This window comes from Cydia amplana, chromosome 25 (assembly GCF_948474715.1).
Source record: "Cydia amplana chromosome 25, ilCydAmpl1.1, whole genome shotgun sequence".
NCBI classification, from domain to species: domain Eukaryota; kingdom Metazoa; phylum Arthropoda; class Insecta; order Lepidoptera; family Tortricidae; genus Cydia; species Cydia amplana.
Genome location: NC_086093.1, coordinates 130,535 through 150,916, shown reverse-complemented (window position 1 = coordinate 150,916; position 20,382 = coordinate 130,535). Strand labels below are relative to the sequence as shown.

The 20,382-nt window shown below is 41.9% G+C and overlaps 1 protein-coding gene across 1 annotated transcript; it reads left to right on the top strand.

Moving 5' to 3' along the window:
• Positions 1-12,826: 12,826 nt before the first annotated feature.
• Positions 12,827-18,795, top strand: LOC134659695 (zinc finger protein ZFP2-like). Its single transcript, XM_063515382.1, has 5 exons — positions 12,827-12,920; positions 13,480-13,830; positions 14,989-15,126; positions 16,157-16,288; positions 17,711-18,795. The coding sequence occupies exons 1-5, from the start codon at positions 12,827-12,829 to the stop codon at positions 18,682-18,684; spliced, it is 1,689 nt and encodes a 562-aa protein (XP_063371452.1). The 3' UTR covers positions 18,685-18,795.
• Positions 18,796-20,382: the final 1,587 nt, after the last annotated feature.

Below are 20,382 nucleotides of genomic sequence, written 5' to 3'. Positions count from 1 at the left end.
GGACGAGGCGGGGGTATTTGTTTTATACGATAATACTTCTCGCCATATTTGAGAGATGGTTCAGGTTTGCAAAAAATAACGTCAAAGTAGTCACACTACTATACAGTCTACTATATATAAGTCAGTCAGATGATCCGCCTCGGCTACCGGTGGACTTGGTCACTTTTTCTTTAGTGTATGATATCTATTTCAGTTTATAAAGTTTTTTTCTCTGTAAATTACATATTTTGCAAGAAAATGGTTTCTCTCTAATAACACTCGTGTTGACAATTGCAGACTAATTTTATTTTTAAATATACCGTCAACAGATGGCAGCACTAGTATACAATAAACAGCAGCTTGCACAGTGGTTTAATGCCAACGGTCTAGCGCTAAACCTTAAGAAGACCCACTACCAGGTCTTCAATCTATCAGGTCGCAGCACGAGGCCGCTTGCTGTTTCTGCAAATGGGACCGCTTTAGACCAATTAAGTAGTACCGGTTTCCTAGGGTTCGAAATTGACACCTGTCTAAAGTGGGACCATCATATTAACAGACTCAGCGGAAGAATCGGCAGTGCGTGCTTTGCATTAGGACGAGTAACTAGGTTGGTGTCGGATGAGGTCGCGCGCTCGTGCTATTTTGCCACGGTGCACTCGCTGATCCAGTATGGTGCGGAGCTATGGGGACGCTGTGCCGAGTGGGAAAGGGTCTTCAGTCTCCAGAAGCGCGCGGTTAGGATAATCGCCCGAGTCCCGCACAACACTCCTGCACGACCCTATTTTAAAAAACTGGGGATACTGACGTTACCAGCAATAGTCATCTCGCAGGTGGCTGTGTATGTGAGGTCAAATCTTTCAACTTACAAGACGCATAGCATGGTACACAATTACAACACACGCAACGCCCACAAGCTCGTTGGCGTGGGCTGTAGAATGGCCAGGTCGACCAAGCTCACCCACATCATGGGGCCCGCCGTCATAGAGAAAAAAATACATAGAGTGCTCACTCCATACATCAGTTCAGACTATTAATTTCAGTGTCTACATCTAGCATCGAGTAGCAGAACTATCAGTACTGCTACTTGACAATAGATGTAGCACCGACCGGAAAGTCTTATCTCAACAGCATAAGACTTTCCGGTCGGTGCTACATCTATTGTCAAGTAGCAGTACTGATAGTTCCGCTACTCGATGCTAGATGCTAATAGTCTTTTTGGTACTAAAAGTGATGTATGGAGTGAGCACTCTATGTATTTTTTTCTCTATGCCGCCATCTACAACAACCTGCCCGATAGCATCACCAGCGCCCAGAGCTTGGGCAGTTTTAAATGTCGCCTCAAACGCTGGCTTGTTGAGCACCCGTTTTATGATTATGACGAGTACCTTAATTTTCAGAAAAAGGATGTCAAGTAATGCTTATTTTTATTTATTTATTTTTTATTATTTATTATTATAAAATAATGTGATGCTATATTTACTTCGAATTTAGTTTATTTATTGTTAACGGCATGTTGTAATATATACCTAACGTGTAAATTAGCTTTATGAATAAATGACTTATGACTTAAATGATGATTTTGTTACAAATGTAACACTCCCATATTCGTATAGGCATAGAGAAAAAAATACATAGATTGCTCACTCCATACATCAGTTTTAGTACCAAAAAGACTATTAGCATCTAGCATCGAGTAGCGGAACTATCAGTACTACTACTTGACAATAGATGTAGCACCGACCGGAAAGTCTTATGCTGTTGAGATAAGCTTTCCGGTCGGTGCTACATCTATTGTCAAGTAGCGGTACTGATAGCTACTCGATGCTAGATGTAGACACTGAAATTAATAGTCTAACTGATGTATAGAGTGAGCACTCTTGTCTTAATATATTTCTCTATGGTATAGGTAAATGATCGATAATGAGAACTTGTTCTAACTCGTCCCGCTCTTCCTTGTGTGCGCCCGCTCGTGGTCCCTCAGATGGCGCGCCGTTATAATGTGTTTTTTAAATTTCCCGCACGGATAAAGTTTTTCATCTATGTGAATACGTTCATGCCTTTTTAAACTATTATTAGTTTTGAACCCTTTTTTACACACTTCGCAGGAGTATGGCTTTACTTTAGTGTGAACGAGCTGATGTTCGTTCAGGTGAGTCAAACGCGAAAATTCTTTTTTACATATTTCGCATGAATATGGTTTCTCACCTGTGTGGACTCTTTCGTGGATTTTCAAAGAGCTCCACTGGCTAAATCTTTTGTTACACGTTTGGCACACGTGTGGTTTTTCCCCGGTGTGGGTTCTTAGGTGTACCTTCAAACCGTTGGAATACGAGAACTGCTTGTGGCATATGTTGCAGGTGTATGGTCTCTCCCCGGTGTGTGTTCGCTTGTGTATCAGTAACTTGTTGGCTTTCGTGAACTCCTTGTTGCATACGTCACACAGGTGAGGCCCGGGTTGCCTTTTTTTTACTTTCTTTGCAGAGTTTTCGCCGTTTTCTTTTGTTTTCTGCCGCCGCTCGGGAGACGCCTTCACACCAGGGCGTGTACCCGTTACAACGACCTGCTCGACACCAGGGCTGGACACCGGTCCACCTTGCTCCACAGGCCTCTCCGCCTCCCATCGCTCCACCGTGTTGTCTATGCGCTCAACTTTGATCTGATAGACGACATCCTGCGATATCTCCTGCGTTAAGTCCTCCTGATCGATCAGCTCTTGCTTGACGCGATCTGTGGCGACATCCGGTTTGGCTTCTCTGGCATTCGCTGGAATCAAACACCAGCGAATAAATAAATATTACGGGACAAATACACATGTCAAACTAGCCCCAAACTAAGCAAAGCTTGTACTATGGGCACTAGGTATACATAATTTTATCGGCAGTCCATGTGACTGTTTGTAAAGGCTATGCAATTAATTAATTAATCATATTTTATTTATTTTTTATTATTTTATTTTTGACATGTTTTTTATAAGTTATATATTAATTTTAAGTTCGTATGGGTATTTGTAGGTTTCAAACTATTATGAGCCATGTTGCTTGATTTAAATAAATACAATACAATAATAGCTGTCTTGCTCTAAGAGTACACTTTTGATATTGGCAAAATCGTCATATAATTTTGCTCTATCTACTTTGGATTCTGGCTAAATTATCCCAATGGACAGAAGCCATTGATTAAAAAAATACTAAATTAGCCAATAAAATAAATTACTTACCACAGAGGTTATTACCCGTGTCAGATTGCCACAGGGTTTCTGGTGCCACCACATGCTCCTTGACCGCATGGTTCTGCGGGCCGGTGGTCGGCGAGACATCAGAACCCTCGCTGTCTGAGCCAGGGGGCTCCTCTTTTACATCCACCATCACTTCATGCTCCACAAGTACTAGGCCACTGACAGCTGTGACAATGAGTTGCCATTAGTTATTTATTAGCAACACAATTCATAACATACAATTAAGTAGGGCTCGATACTTCATAAAAACGAACCCTGTTCGGACTCGGGGAGCATTTGGATATAGTATATTTGATATAAAACAAGTCATCATATTCCTTGCACTGTCCTGGCATTTTACTAAGCTCATGGGAGCCCAGGGTCCGCTTGGCAACTAATCCCAGGAGTTGGCGTGGGCAGTGGGCACTAGTTTTTACGAAAGCTACTTAAGTCAAAGTGATATAAAACATAAGTATACTATGATTTTTTTTTAATGAGACTCCAAAATTACAATAACAAATAAACTTACTAACACAGTAACTTCACATTATTGTGAAATGCGAAATCATTTGAAGACCTCATGTAATTTACTCTGTCAGGTTCTATTTATTGGCCAAGCAACGACTTTGTCCCTTATAGAAAAGGGTCAGTTCAGAATACAGCGACGTTCGGATTAGCTTGTGTACGGAATATCGGGATTATTAAGGCATAATGCCTAACAAATACATTTTATACCATAAATACCTTCATACTTCATACCTTACATCATTTTGGAAAAACGTTTCACCGAACCATCGCAAGATTCGCAAGGACTGTCGATCACTTTTTTTAGCGAGATGGATTCTGCCAATGCCGAGGTGTAGACTTTTAACTTGTGAGGAGATAATGTTCTGTTATTTATTGGTTTTCGTAGAATAGAGGGATCACTTACCCTGATCACGCTGCTCCTTAACGCGATGCTTCAGCGACATTCCGCCGCCTCTTCCTTATATTCTCACAGCGACCAGTTGATAAGCTGTTGTAAGTCAACTAAATAAATAGTATTGTTATATCTATGTCATGTCTGAGAGTTTTCATCTAACATCTAAATTAATAATAACATGAAAATAAAGAAATACAGGAGTTTAAATACGACGCTTGGCAGTCTTCGGATTGTCACTGTCAAATCAGGATGCTGCTGATGAGTGGAGATTCACAGATAAGAAAGAAAGTAATTCATAATAGTCCTCACAGACAGGTGTACAGGACCGCGATTTTTGTCCGGTCAGCTTATTTCTTTCTCGCTTTCATCCATAGCTGCGTCCTTAACGGACTGTACGGTGGATTAAGGCCAGTCCAGACGGGATGATCAAATCGACCGATTTAATCAGGAAAAAAATTGGCCTTCAATCTAAACGCCATAACAGACTACCGTACCGCACCGCGATCTTGTGCGCCACACCCATAAGTGAAAGAGATATTTCTTTCTCGCTCTCAATTATTACGCATCCTCGCACATCTTTGGTGGAAACGCAGCCTTTAAATACACTGACGCTAGGTTTAACTCTTAGTTACTACAATGATTAATAAATTTACCCAATTGTTCCTACCGACATTTTTGTGGTTACCATGATTATGAGCACTCTCTTCGCATCGGTAATAACAGTTCATCTCAGCATGTGTTTTGTTTCAATTTTACACTTTTTATTTAACCCTAATTAATATAGATGGTCAACTAAATCTTGTCAGTAGAAAAAGGCGGCAAATTTGAAAAATGTAGGCGCGAAGGGATATCGTCCTATACAAAATTTGAATTTCGCGCCTTTTTTTACTGACAAGATTTGGTTGACCAAGTATAATTAAGTAATTATAGCTGGCCAAGCAGATCTTGTCAGTAAAAAAAGGCGGCAAATTTGAAAAATAAAGGCGCGAAGGGATGTCGTCCCATGGAAAAATTGTATTTCGCGCCTTTTTTTACTGACAAGATTTGTTTGACCAGCTATATATTAACCTTTCGTATGCCTCGTCCCGTATACGCGGTCATAGAGAAAAAATACATAGAGTGCTTACTCCATACATCAGTTTTGATACAAAAAAGACTAATTATTATCACAGTCGACATCTAGCATCGAGTAGCGGCATTATTAGGCAACTTTGCGTACTACGGCAACACAGCGGTGGATTTATCGGCGGGCGTTCTGCGTGGTCGTCCACACGGAGGTGTCGCGCTCCTATGGCGTAAAAACCGGTTTCCGTGCGTTTCAATTATACAGTGCAAGAGTGTTCGACTCGTGGCTATAAAAATTGCTATGGGTAACAGATCCATCATAGTGTTTTCGGTTTATATGCCTACTGACGAGAGTGATAACCTAATTGAATTCACGGATTGCTTGAGTGAAATGCATGCGATCATAGATACTGAACAGGTGAACTTGATTTATTTGTTAGGCGATTTTAACGCTCATCCGAGTACGTCTTTCTATAATGAATTAAATATCTTTTGTGTGGAGCAACAAATGTGCATAATAGACTCAGAGCTTTTGCCTTCGGACTCGTACACATATGTCAGCGATAGTCACGGGTGTAGAAGATGGCTAGACCACTGCGTAGTATCAGCAGCCGCTAGACAAACAGTTCTATCCGCCAAAATACACTATAATGTGTACTGGTCCGATCACTTTCCCGTAGAGATTATATGTAATGTAAATAAAAGTGTGCCAAAAATGAGTGAAAGTGAGTATAGTGAGGCTAGCAAGGATAATAATATATTGAAGGGTGTAACATGGGGGGAAAGGGACCTATCACAAATAAAAGAATATGTAAACAAATGTAATAACAAGTTGAAACACATTGATTTTCCTAGAGAATTGGAGGCATGTTGTGATAATTTATGTAATAACAATTTTCATAGGAAAATCATTGACAAACTGTATTATTCTATTACGGGGGCACTCATTGAAGCTTCGGTTGGTAGTTGTGGCAGAGAGCGGACCGGGGGACGTGGTTATGTGACGGGCTGGAACAAACATGTCCGGGGGGCTCACTTGAAGGCGAGGCTTTGTTTTCAGGAATGGTGTGCACACGGTAAACCTAAAGCCGGCCGCTTATATGAGGAAATGTGCAGTTCCAGGAAAGAATTCAAAGCCAAACTGAAGTTCTGTCAAAACAACAAAGACCAAATTAGAATGGATATAATTGCCTCACACCATAAGTCAAAAAACTTCGTTCAGTTCTGGAAATCCACTAATAAAGTAAATCCTCGAGTGAGCCCACCGGCTAGTGTTGAGGGTATTAGTGGGCCCAGTGAAGTTGCCAACCTTTTTATGAATCACTTCAAAGTGGAACCAATGTCAGCTGTCGGGGGTGGACAGGTGCTTGATGCTGGGAACCGCGGGCCTGGTGACAGCCTGATCAGAATTACGCCAGCAGAAGTGTCTAAGGTAATCCGACAGATGACGAGAGGTAAGTCGCCCGGGCACGACGGCCTCAGTATCGAGCATCTGCAATATGCAGGCGTGCATCTCCCTAGAGTTCTGGCCATGTTTTATACATTCTGCTTACGCCACAACTACTTGCCGGATGACCTCATGAAGACTATAGTCGTACCTATCATAAAAAATAAGACAGGTGATGCCTCCGACAAGTCCAATTATAGGCCAATTTCTCTGGCTACTATCTTGGCGAAAGTACTGGACAGTGTGCTTGACACGTATATGAACAAGCATATTAACCTCCATGACGCCCAGTTCGGTTTCCGACCGGGACTATCCACTGAGTCAGCAGTTCTATGTCTCAAGCACACTGTTCGGTATTATACTGAGAGGAGCACGCCGGTATACGCATGCTTTTTGGACTTGTCGAAGGCATTTGACCTGGTGTCATACCAAGTGTTGTGGAACAAGTTAAGCGTGAGCTCGAGTTTACCAACTGAAATCATAAAAATTTTCAAATATTGGTATGACAACCAATCAAATATGGTTCGATGGGCGGGGGGATACTCTGATGTCTATAAAATGCAGTGCGGAGTCAGACAGGGAGGGTTAACTTCGCCCACTTTATTCAACATGTACATTAACAGCTTGATTGAGGAGCTCAGCAGCGCAGGTGTCGGATGTTCGGTGGATGGTTGTTTTGTTAACAACATAAGCTATGCAGACGACATGGTGCTGCTGAGTCCCTCAGTCAACGGCCTTCGGATTCTGCTGGATATATGTGAAAGATATGCGGTGGCCCACGGTCTAAAATATAATGTGAAAAAGAGTGAGGTATTACTGTTTAAGTCTGGCACTAAAACATATCCCATTCCGCCAATAATGCTCAGTAGTTCTCCTCTTCAAACAGTAACTAAATTCAAATACTTGGGTCACTGGGTTACTGATACTCTAAAAGACGATGTTGATATAGAAAGGGAGCGCAGAGCACTGTCGGTAAGGTGTAATATGCTGTCTCGCAGGTTTGCGCGTTGTTCGACAGAGGTAAAAATAACCTTGTTCAAAACGTATTGTCAAACCTTATACACGTGCAACCTGTGGAGTCACTACACCAAAAAAGCCTACAGTGCTTTGCGCGTCCAATACAATAACGCCTTCAGGGGGTTGTTGGGGCTGCCCTGGCGCTGCAGCGCGTGAGGAATGTTCGCCGCGTGGAGAACCGATGGTTTCCAAGCCGTGCTGCGCAAGCGGGTGGCGTCCCTGGGCGAGCGCGTGCGGGGCAGCGCCAACACTCTCCTGAAGGTGATAGCCGAGAGGATGGACAGCCCTATCCTCGCTCACTGGATGTCCTTGCATGTTAATTGTAATTATAATTATACTTTTTACTAACACACCTATCTTAATTTTACTAACATAATATGGATGTATTTGTATCCGAAATAAATGCTTTCATTTCATTTCATTTCATTTCATTTCATTTCATTATCAGTACTGCTACTTGACAATGGATGTTGCACCTAACCTAAAGTCTAATGGTCAACAATTTTCAGCTAATATTTTTTTTCTCTATGGTACCACACAATTTTTTACGGGTCAAATCTTGCAAATTAAATTAGGCCCACTTCCCGACTACCAATGAAGCTGAAAATTGTATACATATATAAGTCGGGTGACAATGTACTATGGTACCACCAAGCTGATCTGGAGGTGGCCATAGGAACTCTGTGATAAAACAATTTAACCTAATTGTGTTTGGGGTTTTTAGAATTGTCTCGATGAGTATTAGTTGCCTGTGGAAAGAATAGTACAGTAGGGCCAGTAGGCGATAAAAGCTTGTACCAATTTTTTTTAACTCATTTGTTTACATTGGTTTGTACCGGTCTCCTATAATATTTTTCAAATTCGAAGGGTAGAATGACAGCTGTCATTTCAACCAGTACTTTTGAGATTATCGCGATTTGTTTTATAAGGTGTACGATAATACTTCTCGCCATATTTATTTTATTTTTATTTTCGTTAGTAAGTAACATAGTTTTTAAAGTTTATAACGTTATGGATCAATGATCTGAAATAAACGATTTTTATTTATTTTATTTATATTTGAGTGGGTTCAGGTTCGCAAAAAATAACGTAAATTTTTATAATGATGAAATTTTTTATGAAAATGTTATGCGGGTAGGTATCTAAGGGCCTACCGCGAAAACCGGAATTTGCAAATTGCGGGGATCGTTCTCTTTTACTCCAATAAAGGCCTCATTAGAGTGACAGAGAAAGATGCCCGAAAACTGCGTGCTTCGATTTTCGCGGTTAGAGCCCTGAGGGCCTACCGCGAACCACGTTCGACGTGTTGCCTCTCTATCGCACTTGTAAATTCGTGCGTAAGTGTGACAGGGAGGCAACATGTCGAGCGTGGTTCGCGGTAGGCCCTCTGTTCTGTGTAATGCAGCGAAGTGCGATGCGCCAGGAACGCCACGTGGCGGTTCACTGAATGTCAGGAGTGGGCCTGCATGTTGATACTATGCAAGTATGCACTATGCGTATGCATGCATTAGGCAAAAAACGTCGGTTCTTCAGTGTTTACTCTCAATTCTCGTCTTCTTTGGTATAAGTTAGTTATTGTGTCTGTAAATTACATATTTTGCAAGAAAATGGTTTCTCTCCAATGTTCGTATAAATGATCGACAATAATAACTTGTTTTAACTCGTCCCGCTAGAATAATGCCTTCTCGTCCTCGTGTGCGCCCGCTCGTGGTCCCTCAGATGGCGCGCCGTTGCAAAGTGTTTTTTACATTTCCCACAAGGAAAAAGTTTTTCATCTATGTGAATCGGTTCATGTCTTTTTAAACTGTTATTATCTTTGAACTCTTTTTTACACACTTCGCACGAATATTGCTTTATTTCAGAGTGAACGAGTTGATGTTGGTTCAGGTGAGTCAGTTGCGAAAATTCTTTTTTACATATTTCGCACGAATATGGTTTCTCACCTGTGTGGACTCTTTCGTGGATTTTCAAAGAGCTCCACTGACTAAATCTTTTGTTACACGTTTGGCACACGTGTGGTTTTTCCCCGGTGTGGGTTCTTAGGTGTACCTTCAAACCGTTGGAATACGAGAACTGCTTGTGGCATATGTTGCAGGTGTATGGTCTCTCCCCGGTGTGTGTTCGCTTGTGTATCAGTAACTTGTTGGCTTTCGTGAACTCCTTGTTGCATACGTCACACAGGTGAGGCCCGGGTTGCCTTTTTTTTACTTTCTTTGCAGAGTTTTCGCCGTTTTCTTTTGTTTTCTGCCGCCGCTCGGGAGACGCCTTCACACCAGGGCGTGTACCCGTTACAACGACCTGCTCGACACCAGGGCTGGACACCGGTCCACCTTGCTCCACAGGCCTCTCCGCCTCCCATCGCTCCACCGTGTTGTCTATGCGCTCAACTTTGATCTGATAGACGACGTCCGGCGATATCTCCTGTGGTAAGTCCTCCTGATCGATCAGCTCTTGCTTGACGCGAACTGTGGCGACATCCGGTTTGACTTCTTTGGCGTTAGCTGGAATGAAACACCAGCGAATAAATAAATATTAGGAGACAATCATACACATGTCAAACTAGCCCCAAACTAAAAAAAGCTTGTACTAGGCATACATAATTTTATCAGCAGTCCATGTGACTGTTTGTAAAGGCCAACTATGCAATTAATTAATTAGTCATATTTTAATTATTTTTTATTTTTAAGCCCCGTCTCCATATCGCGCGGCAAACCATCGAACATTGGCTCGCGCTGCAGCCGCGCGCAATGGATACCGGGCTGCCGCGCGAGCCAACTCGATGCGCCCGGTATCCATTGCGCGCGGCTGCCGCGCGAGCCATTATTCGATGGTTTGCCGCGCGATATGGAGACGGGGCTTTATATTTTTGACATGTTTTTTATAAGTTACATCAATGTTTCAACGCTATTATGAGCCATGTTGCTTGATTTAAATAAATACCATACAATAATAGCTGTCTTGCTCTAAGAGCACACTTTTGATATTGGCAAAATCGTCATATAATTTTGCTCTATCTACTTTGATTCTGGCTAAATTGTCCCAATGGACAGAAGCCATTTATTAAAAAAAACCTAAATTAGCCTATAAAATAAATTACTTACAACAGAGGTTATTACCCGTGTCAGACTGCCGTAGGGTTTCTGGTGCCACCACATGCTCCTTGACCGCATGGTTCTGCGGGCCGGTGGTCGGCGAGACATCAGAACCCTCGCTGTCTGAGCCAGGGGGCTCCTCTTTTACATCCACCATCACTTCATGCTCCACAAGTACTAGGCCACTGACAGCTGTGACAATGAGTTGCCATTAGTTATTTATTAGCAACACAATTCATAACATACAGTTAAGTAGGCTCGATACTTCAAAAAAACAAACCCCGTTCGGACTCAAGGAGCATTCAGATATAGTATGTTTGATATGATTTGAAGAAGCTGGAAGAGGCCTTTGTGTCACAGGACACGCTGGACATTAAATCAAGAAAACATGCGTGATAAAACTGATAAACAAAGAAGTGCAGTTTAGTCTGCAGCAATAAAGGCTATAATAATAAAAAATAATAATAATGGCTTCTCTATAGTAATAATAACTCAATGCCTATGCTACGTTTCGTGGTCTCACTGTCGATCCCTTTTTTTAGCGAGATGGATTCTACCAATGTCGAGATGTAGACTTTTGAGAGAAGATAATTCGGTTATTTATTGGTTTTCGTGAAAGGATCACTTACCCTGATCAGGCTCCTCCTTAATGCGATGCTCCAGCGACATTCCGCCACCTCTTCCTTATATCACACAGCAAACAGTTGACAACCTGTCGTCAGTCAACTAAATAAATAATATTGTTATATCTTATGTTTGAAACTTAAGAAATTAGTTTTCATTTAACATGTAAATTAATGAAAATAGAAAAATACAGGGAGCTTGGCAGTCTTCGGATTGTCACTGTCACTGTCAAATTAGGATGTCACAGTTGTGTCACAGAGAAGAAAGAAAATACTCTAGCCTCGTAAGTCCCCGTGTACTTGTACAAGTACAAATTAAATTCGAGTTTAGAACTCATATAGAAATAAAAGAAAGTTCCAAATTCAAAAGCACCAAAATTGCCCTGGATCTTACGAGGCTAGAAGGTAATTCATTTCATAAGGCCATTACACACTATCGCACCGCACCGTGACCTTAGAGCGGTTCTAGGAATAGCTCATACTGGCGTGGGCTTCCACACGTCAAAACGGTGCGATCCTAGCTGCTTAATTTACACACTAACGATACGTACGCCGCACCGCACCAAGGTCGCGGTGCGGTGCGATAGTGTGTTAAGTCCTTAATAGAGTCTGGCTAATGTAAGTTGAGCCCACAAACTACTAAGAAGTTGAGCCTGAGATAACGCGGGAATTTCAATAACAACCGCACCTGGCAATAAAATTACTATGAAATTAAATGACAGCTTATTTGATAGGAAAAAAAGTTGCCATATAAAAAGTTTTAAATAAATCTCAGGCTCAACTTTCATTAGAAAGACTCTAGTGTTAAGTGAAGTCCAGACGAGACAATTTTTCGCCAATCTGATGAAATTGTCCAATCGAATCAGGCCGTGCGGACGCAAATGCCAATTGGATTCCACGATCAAATCAGCAGGTATCTATGGAATGCAAATTGGTGATTAAATTGTGTACGTGTGGACGCTAGATGAGATTGGCGCCAATTATTTTCCTGATCAAATTGGTCGATTTGCCCAGCTCGTCTGGATACGGCTTTACTCGCTCTCATCAAGATCGCGGTGCGGTGCTGTAGGCTGTTATGGATTTAATCTAACTATATTCATCCTTCTCTTTTGGGTGCTAGTACTAGTGTAAGACAAAGATAGTATGACTCTCTCTGCTATGTTTAAAATGAGACAGCCCTTTCACTAACTATAATTGCTAAACCGGTTTGCGGGTCACACTGAAAACGTCACTTTCATCTGTCAATCAATAGCTGAACAGTGAATTGTGATTCCACTGTAGAGCTCGTAATATTCTTATAATATTATGTTATTACTCTGATTACTCCGCTGTTATTCAGTTTATTGTTAATTTCATCTATGAATATGCCTTTCGTTAATGTGGACCCGTATTTCACTCTCATATTATATCATATCCGTGACAATCTTCACAATAATTCAGTAGCGTGAAATCCTGACTATTTTCGGGATGGAGGTGGTGTGGGTGAAGGAGGAGCTCCCGTGGGAGAACGCGGTGGAGCCCGAGGGCTCCCCGGGACGCGCAGAGCCTCCAGCCCCGCATGGTGAGTCGCATTATATTGTCATAAGACTGTGAAAGATCTCGATATCTGGGAGACCGAGCTTTGTTTGGAAAACATATAAAAACTCAAGAATGCGTGTTTTTCCAGACATAAGACCTAGCTAGATCGATTTTTCGCCCCCGAAAACCCCCATATAGCAAATTTTATCGAAATCGTTAGAGGCGTTTCCGAGATCCCCGTAATATATAAATATATATATGTACATATATACAAAAATAGCCACGCTACGCGAGGAGAAAATCTCACTTCCTGGCTAAGGCAAGACGTAAAACTTTAGACGTGCTTTAGACAAACCACGGGCGGTAATTCGTAAAGCCCCAGATCGCATATTTATGGCTCTGGGGCTTTACGAATAGTGGCCAGTAAATTTTCGAATTTGGAATGTTCTACATCGCGCTATCGAAATTTTTCCTGTCGCGTATATATACCTCTGAGTCACTTATAGGGAGGATGGTTGGGGAGGTGGGTTCTGGATTTCGGTCGCGGGCCGCTGGCATATAAAAACCTTGCACGCTCTCATACAGAGCATACACACTAACAGGTCGGGCGAAGCCCGACGTTCAGCGCGCTTCGCGCGCTCTAACGTACAGGGCGCCTGCGGCGCCCTGCACACTAACAGGTCGGGCGAAGCCCGACATTCAGCGCGCTTCGCGCGCTCTTAAATGCAGGGCGCCCGCGGCGCCCTTCACACTAAAAATGCAGGGCGCCCGCGACGCCCTTCACACTAGCAGGTCGGGCGAAGCCCGACATTCAGCGCGCTTCGCGCGCTCTTACATGCAGGGCGCCCGCGGCGCCCTTCACACTAGCAGGTCGGGCGAAGCCCGACATTCAGCGCGCTTCGCGCGCTCTTACATGCAGGGCGCCTGCGGCGCCCTTCACACTAACAGGTCGGGCAAAGCCCGATATTCAGCGCGCTTCGCACGCTTTTACATGCTTCACCCTAACAGGTCGGGCATTCAGCGCGCTTTTACATGCAGGGCGCCTGCGGCGCCCTTCACACTAACAGTTCGGGCGAAGCAATCAAACTACGCAAAGTAATCAAACTCGTATGAGAGTTTTCGCCCCGTTTAAATAGGCCCTAACAGGCGACATTCAGCGCGCTTGGCGCGCTATTACATGCAGCCCTTCACACTAACAGGTCGACATTCAGCTGCACTATTCATCGTGAGCACCTTCCACCTTGGGTGGTGAAATAAAATAAAATAGCCTTTATTACTGAGCAAATGTACCATAACAGTGAAAAAAATGTATAACTATATATATATATATTTTTAATATATTTTTTTTTTTTTTTTTTTAACAAGCAGAAACGTCTGCGAACGATGCTATTAAGCTTAGAATAAATTTAAAAGTGGAAAAATTACTGTCTTGGGTGAGACTTGAACTCACGGCCTCTGGATCGATACTCCAGCGCTCTGCCATCTGAGCCACCAAGACCTCATCCATAGCCAGCAAATCTTTCCACCATATTATGGGTCAAGGGGACCGTAGCGACATCTACCGTAAGAGTGTTACACTTCTTAAACGGCTACCGGAGTTCCAAGTCATATTGGAAATTCACCAGTTACGATGTGCTACCCATACTAATTTTAATTTTTAACAAGCAGAAACGTCTGCGAACGATGCTATTAAGCTTAGAATAAATTTAAAAGTGGAAAAATTACTGTCTTGGGTGAGACTTGAACTCACGGCCTCTGGATCGATACTCCAGCGCTCTGCCATCTGAGCCACCAATGTTTTACTGAAATATTCAAACTAGATTTAGGTTTTTAGATGATGTCACGTAACTCAGTTTGCCTCCTGGCAAAGGCCTCCTCTAAATTCCTCCAGTCTGTTCTGTCCGTAGTCACGTGGTGTCCAGTGAGTTCTGTCCGTAGTCACGTGGTGTCCACTGAGTTCTGTCCATAGTCACGTGGTGTCCATAGTAGTTGGGTGATATTAGAAAGAAAAGAAAGAAAGAAAATACATTTATTTACGTCAAACCAAACCAGCTAATTGTTCATTACATCATTGATCTCTTTAAATGTATGTACATTATGACAATTTGCAGATGGTGTTACTGAGGCTCCACCTCCGGAGTGTGACATTGTGGGAGTCAAGCAGGAGCCTGTATGGGAGGACGGCTCGAGCGCACCCGGCGAGACCAAGTGTGGTGAGCAGCCACATGACGAGGTGGATGAGGAACACGGTGAGCAATAAATAATATACATAATACACATTTTATGTACTGTCAGCGGCAGAAGTTGCTAAGCGGGCGAGGTGTTCAAAATTACCTTGACACTCTTATTCTCTTAACGATAAAGTCGCGTCAAGATAATTTTGAACACCTCGCCCGCTTAGCAACTTATGCTGCTGACTGTATTAAAGAAAGTTTTTTTTTGTTAGTTAGATATATAGACAAATAAGTCTTAAAAAATTACTTAAAATAGGCCTAAAGTTTCATACGTTACTAAGTTGACTATTACAATGAAAAGTAAATAGGTTACTTAATTATAAATTACCCGTTAATTATATTACTAGAAACAATATTTCAATTACTAGTAAACAAAATACGCCGCACTTTATTCTTGAAAACGGACAAACTATGAACAAAATTATTATTATTCAGTTATATCTTAGTGTTAGCATTAGTCAAACATCTTTGTGGATGGATCAACTCACCCTGATGCGATTGTGGCGCCGGATCGCAAACTGTCCAACACATGGTACAGAGTACAGAGCCGACCCTGGAAGCCCTGGTGACCTGTTCTCACTTACTTCTGACGCAGCGTAATGGCTGAGAATCTTGGGGCTTGTGCACAAATCACGCGAGGTTCGATGGAGGGGGGGAGGGGGGGGGGGCACGAAAAATTCCACATTATCATACAGAGCTGGTTCCTACACTAGGGCTTGCCTGTATCGTAGGTAACCAAATCAGAAGAAAAAAATTACATATAATGCGCGAAGATATACAATAGCCTAAAATGTTATATAAACAGGTACCTGCCAGCCTATTATGGATAGCTTTATCCATCTTTATCCACGTGATAAAATAACTGTCACTGTTTAACACCGTGGGAAAGAAAGTGACGGACACCGTTTTATCACGCTGTCACGTAGACAAGAACGACCATCATATCCGTACTGATGTATTTTCGATTAGAAATGATATTTTTACCAAAAGCTTATTATTTTAATTGAATAGTTTTAGTATTGGTAGTGGCTCTGGCTTGTTACAGTTCGAGTCAAGATTGAGGTGGAGTGCGTTAAACAGGAGTCCGAGGGGGAGGGGGCGGGGGCGGGGGGCGGGAGCGGGACAGCGAGCGAGTGCGAGAGAGAGACTGCGAAGGACGTGACACAAACACCGCAAGGTAAATATTAAACTTGTAGTCAGGGGGGTAAGAGAAACATAGTTTGTAGAAAAACCGTCAAAGGGAAGTCCTTGTACATTCGCCATCAGATATATCGAAGCGGCCAAGGTGCTCACAAATATCTGGAAACGCCTCTATTGTCATGGCGCTAGAGTGCGTCTTCAGATATTTTTGAGCACCTCGGTCGCTAAGTATTTTTAAGATAATTTCATTTATGTATTAGTTTTATTTTTAGTATTATCACATATTATAGTTATTAATATGTTTATGTATCTCTACCTAACTATTTATTTTCCCTACAAGTGTTTATCTAATAACCACACATTGTCATACGCGGTAAACGCATTGTCATTTTGCCTACGTTCCGTTGGTCTTACGCGTTAAACGCTGCGTTTATCGCATAAAACAAACGCGCGATTAAATGGGCCATCATGTAAAACGAATCATACTCATACTAGGCATACTTAGGGTTGATTTAGACGGCGCGCGAACTCGCATGCGATTTTAGTTACATTGCTGACTGTTGGTTACGTCCAATTCAACCGACCGATCAAAACCCGCAATGTAATGAAACTCGCATGCGAGTTCTTGCATCGTCTAAATGAGCCCTTACTCGTATTAGAGCGTCTTCCCATTGTCCGATTCAATATCGAATATAGTCCAATAAAGGAGTGCTTTCAGGCCACGGGGCATTCTGTTATAACACTGAAGTGGGACCGGTATCGGAGAGAGGGTGGTTTATGAAATAAAACAAGCTTGCAGCGATGCAATATTTGTCCGCAAACTAAAAGCCGTACTACTGGAAATGGCTTGCTATACCATTGAAGAGTTCTTTGATGGCTGTGGGTCATTGGCTCAGTCGCATATTTACTAAATTATATTAGGAATATAAATTAAATGTTATTAATAATTGTAATATATTTTGAAATTTTAAGAAGGATAATTGTAAATAAAATGACTTGTAAATGTAAATATTTACCAATAAATATCATATCATATCATATCATTATGAGTGATACACGCAACGGTTGGACATCAATTGTAATCTATAAATAAATGTGCGGGTTTATATTGGAAAGCATTTCCTTTGTTCTCTACACGAGGTCTAAAGTACAAGGTTGAAGGAAATGTAGCATTATTTTAATGTTTGCAATATCGGATTACATGGTATTATATTACATTCGGAAATGAACAATTAATTTATTAAATCGATTCGCGGTAGGTGCTCTCAGCTGTGTGTGAGTCACTCCATGCTACAACACTAATAACTATCTTTCCCTTGGGCCATCCGACTTATATCTCTATCTCATAGTGCGGCCTCTCAGTTATTGTAAACTCACTTTTACGATTTGATTGTGTTTCAATAAAAATGGCATTTAAAAGCATACTGGTTGCTGACGCTTTCGTCCGCTCTTGTTCCAGAGTCTGGCCAGCCACAAGATCAACCGACCAATCACGTCCAAGTCAGCCGCGGGCCCAACTCGTGCGAGATCTGCGGCAAGGAGTTCAAGCAATCCTACAACATCAAGGCTCACATGAGAATACACAGCGGCGACAAACCCTACGCCTGCGATATGTGCGACAAACGATTCATGACGCCGCGTGACCTGAAGACACACGAACGGACGCACACTGGGGAAAAACCCTACATGTGCAAGATCTGTAAAAAAGTGTTCTCACAATTGGGTAATTTAAAGACACACGAGCGGACACACACGGGCGACAAACCACACTCCTGTAAAATATGTAACAAAGAATTTGCGGAGACGGGCAGTTTAAAAAAACACGAGCGTATTCACACTGGTGAAAAGCCGTATTCGTGCGAAATATGTAAAAGAGAGTTCCGGTTATCAAGTATGTTACATAAACATAAACGTGTTCACATGGAAGAAAAACCATACGCCTGTGGAATTTGTAGCAAGCAGTTTGTGCTACAGGGAGATCTACAAATACATGTACGTATACACACGGGTGAAAGACCCTACGTGTGCGGAATATGCGAAAAGGAGTTTACACGACCGAATACTTTGAAGCGACATGAACGAATTCACACCGGAGAAAAACTGTACCGCTGTGAAGTTTGTAAAAAAGAGTTCACTAGTTTCAGTGATTTAAAAAAGCACCAGCGAATACACACTGGTGAAAAGCCGTACTCGTGTGAAATCTGTAAAAAAGAGTTTACGGGCTCAAGCAGTTATCACAGGCACAAACTGGTTCACTCAGGGGAGAAGCCTTATTCGTGTGATATTTGTCATAAGGAGTTCCGGCAATCGAGCAGCTTGAAGGATCATTTACGAATCCACACTGGTGAGAAGCCTTACGTGTGTGCGTTATGTGACAAACACTTTAGGGAACTGAGCGGTTTAAGAAGGCATGAACGGACTCACGCGAGGTAAACATGGCGGACAGTTAATAAAATGTACTTTTGACAAATGACGAAGGTTTGAACGACGCATCATTTGTAATTAGCTTGTCTGTAACTATCTGTTTACGATGATGAGTTACAAAATTATATTTAAACTTTTACAAAAATATACAATATAAAAATAAAGCAGCCGTCTTATTTTTTTGTTTCATTTTATCCCTGTATCTCATACGATTTGCTATAAATTGTTTGTTTAACTGCATATTAAAGATTATTCGTACGTCATATTATTAATCTGTCAGCTCCCACGGCTCATATAAGTCATATATGAGCCAGAACGCTTATGGTGACGTCATATCGTGGGATTCGACAGGTTAATGCTCTGTCTCTTTCTTCGGGGCTCTATTAATAGGAGCGGTGCACTCGGTGCGCCCAGTCGAGGAAACTCAAAAACGAATCATGTCGAGCGTTTATTCGAATTAATAATAGGTAAGTAATACCAGTGGCAGTATTGATAATTCCAATACTCGATGCCAGATGTCAACTACGAAAATAAAACTAGGCGTTTTGGTACCAAAACTGATGTATGGAGTGCTGATGGAGTGAGACTCTGTGTACTTTTTTCTCGATGGTAATACATTTGACGACCGGTCTGGCCTAGTGGGTAGTGACCCTGCCTGTGAAGCCGCGGTCCTGGGTTCGAATCCCAGTAAGGGCATTTATTTGTGTGATGAGCACAGATATTTGTTCCTGAGTCATGGTTGTTTTCTATGTATTTAAGTATTTGTATATTATATATACCGTTGTCTGAGTACCCACAACACAAGCCTTCTTGAGCTTACTGTGGGGCTTAGTCAATTTGTGTAAAAAAATGTCCTATAATATTTGTTTATTATTATTTATTTATTTATTTAAAATAATTTCAATATGTTCTAGTCTCACCAGAGTTTTATAAAAGTAAATTATACAAAAATAAAAGTCGTGTTTTATGTACAAAGATTTTTATTTGTAGAACAAACTCGACACTGTTAGCTGACTATTTGTGACCCTTATTGCAACTGTATAAGGGCGACCAATGGCCAGTCAGTATGTACCCACATTAACTTTAGTAATACAACTGATAAACCTTCCTCGGTTTTTATTACCAAATAATCAAACACTTAAACATACACCCACACCTCAGTTAAGAGAGGATACACTTCGCTTCTCCAAACAAACGTAGTCCCCATTTTCCTCTCTGGATATTGACATTATGGAAAATGTTTTAACATATTTTGATGTATATTAACCATAGCTAGGCCTCTATTATGTTTAACTTTTGTCGATCTTCCTCGCGTTGTCCCGGTATTTTGCCACGGCTCATGTGAGCCTGGGGTCCGCTTGGCAACTAATCCCAGTAATTGGCGTGGGCACTAGTTTTTACGAAAGCGACTGCCATCTGACCTTCCAACCCAGAGGGTAAACTAGGCCCGTATTGGGATTAGTCCGGTTTCCTCACGATGTTTTCCTTCACCGAAAAGCGACTGGTAAATATCAAATGATATTTCGTACATAAGTTCCGAAAAACTCATTGGTACGAGCCGGGGTTCGAACCCGCGATCTTCGGATTGGAAGTCGCACGCTCTTACCGGCCACCAGCGCCTATATCGATTTTGTTTTTAAATAAACGAAAGATTAGGAGCGAAAAACTGATTTCATACATATTTTTTTTAAATGCTCCTAAATCTTA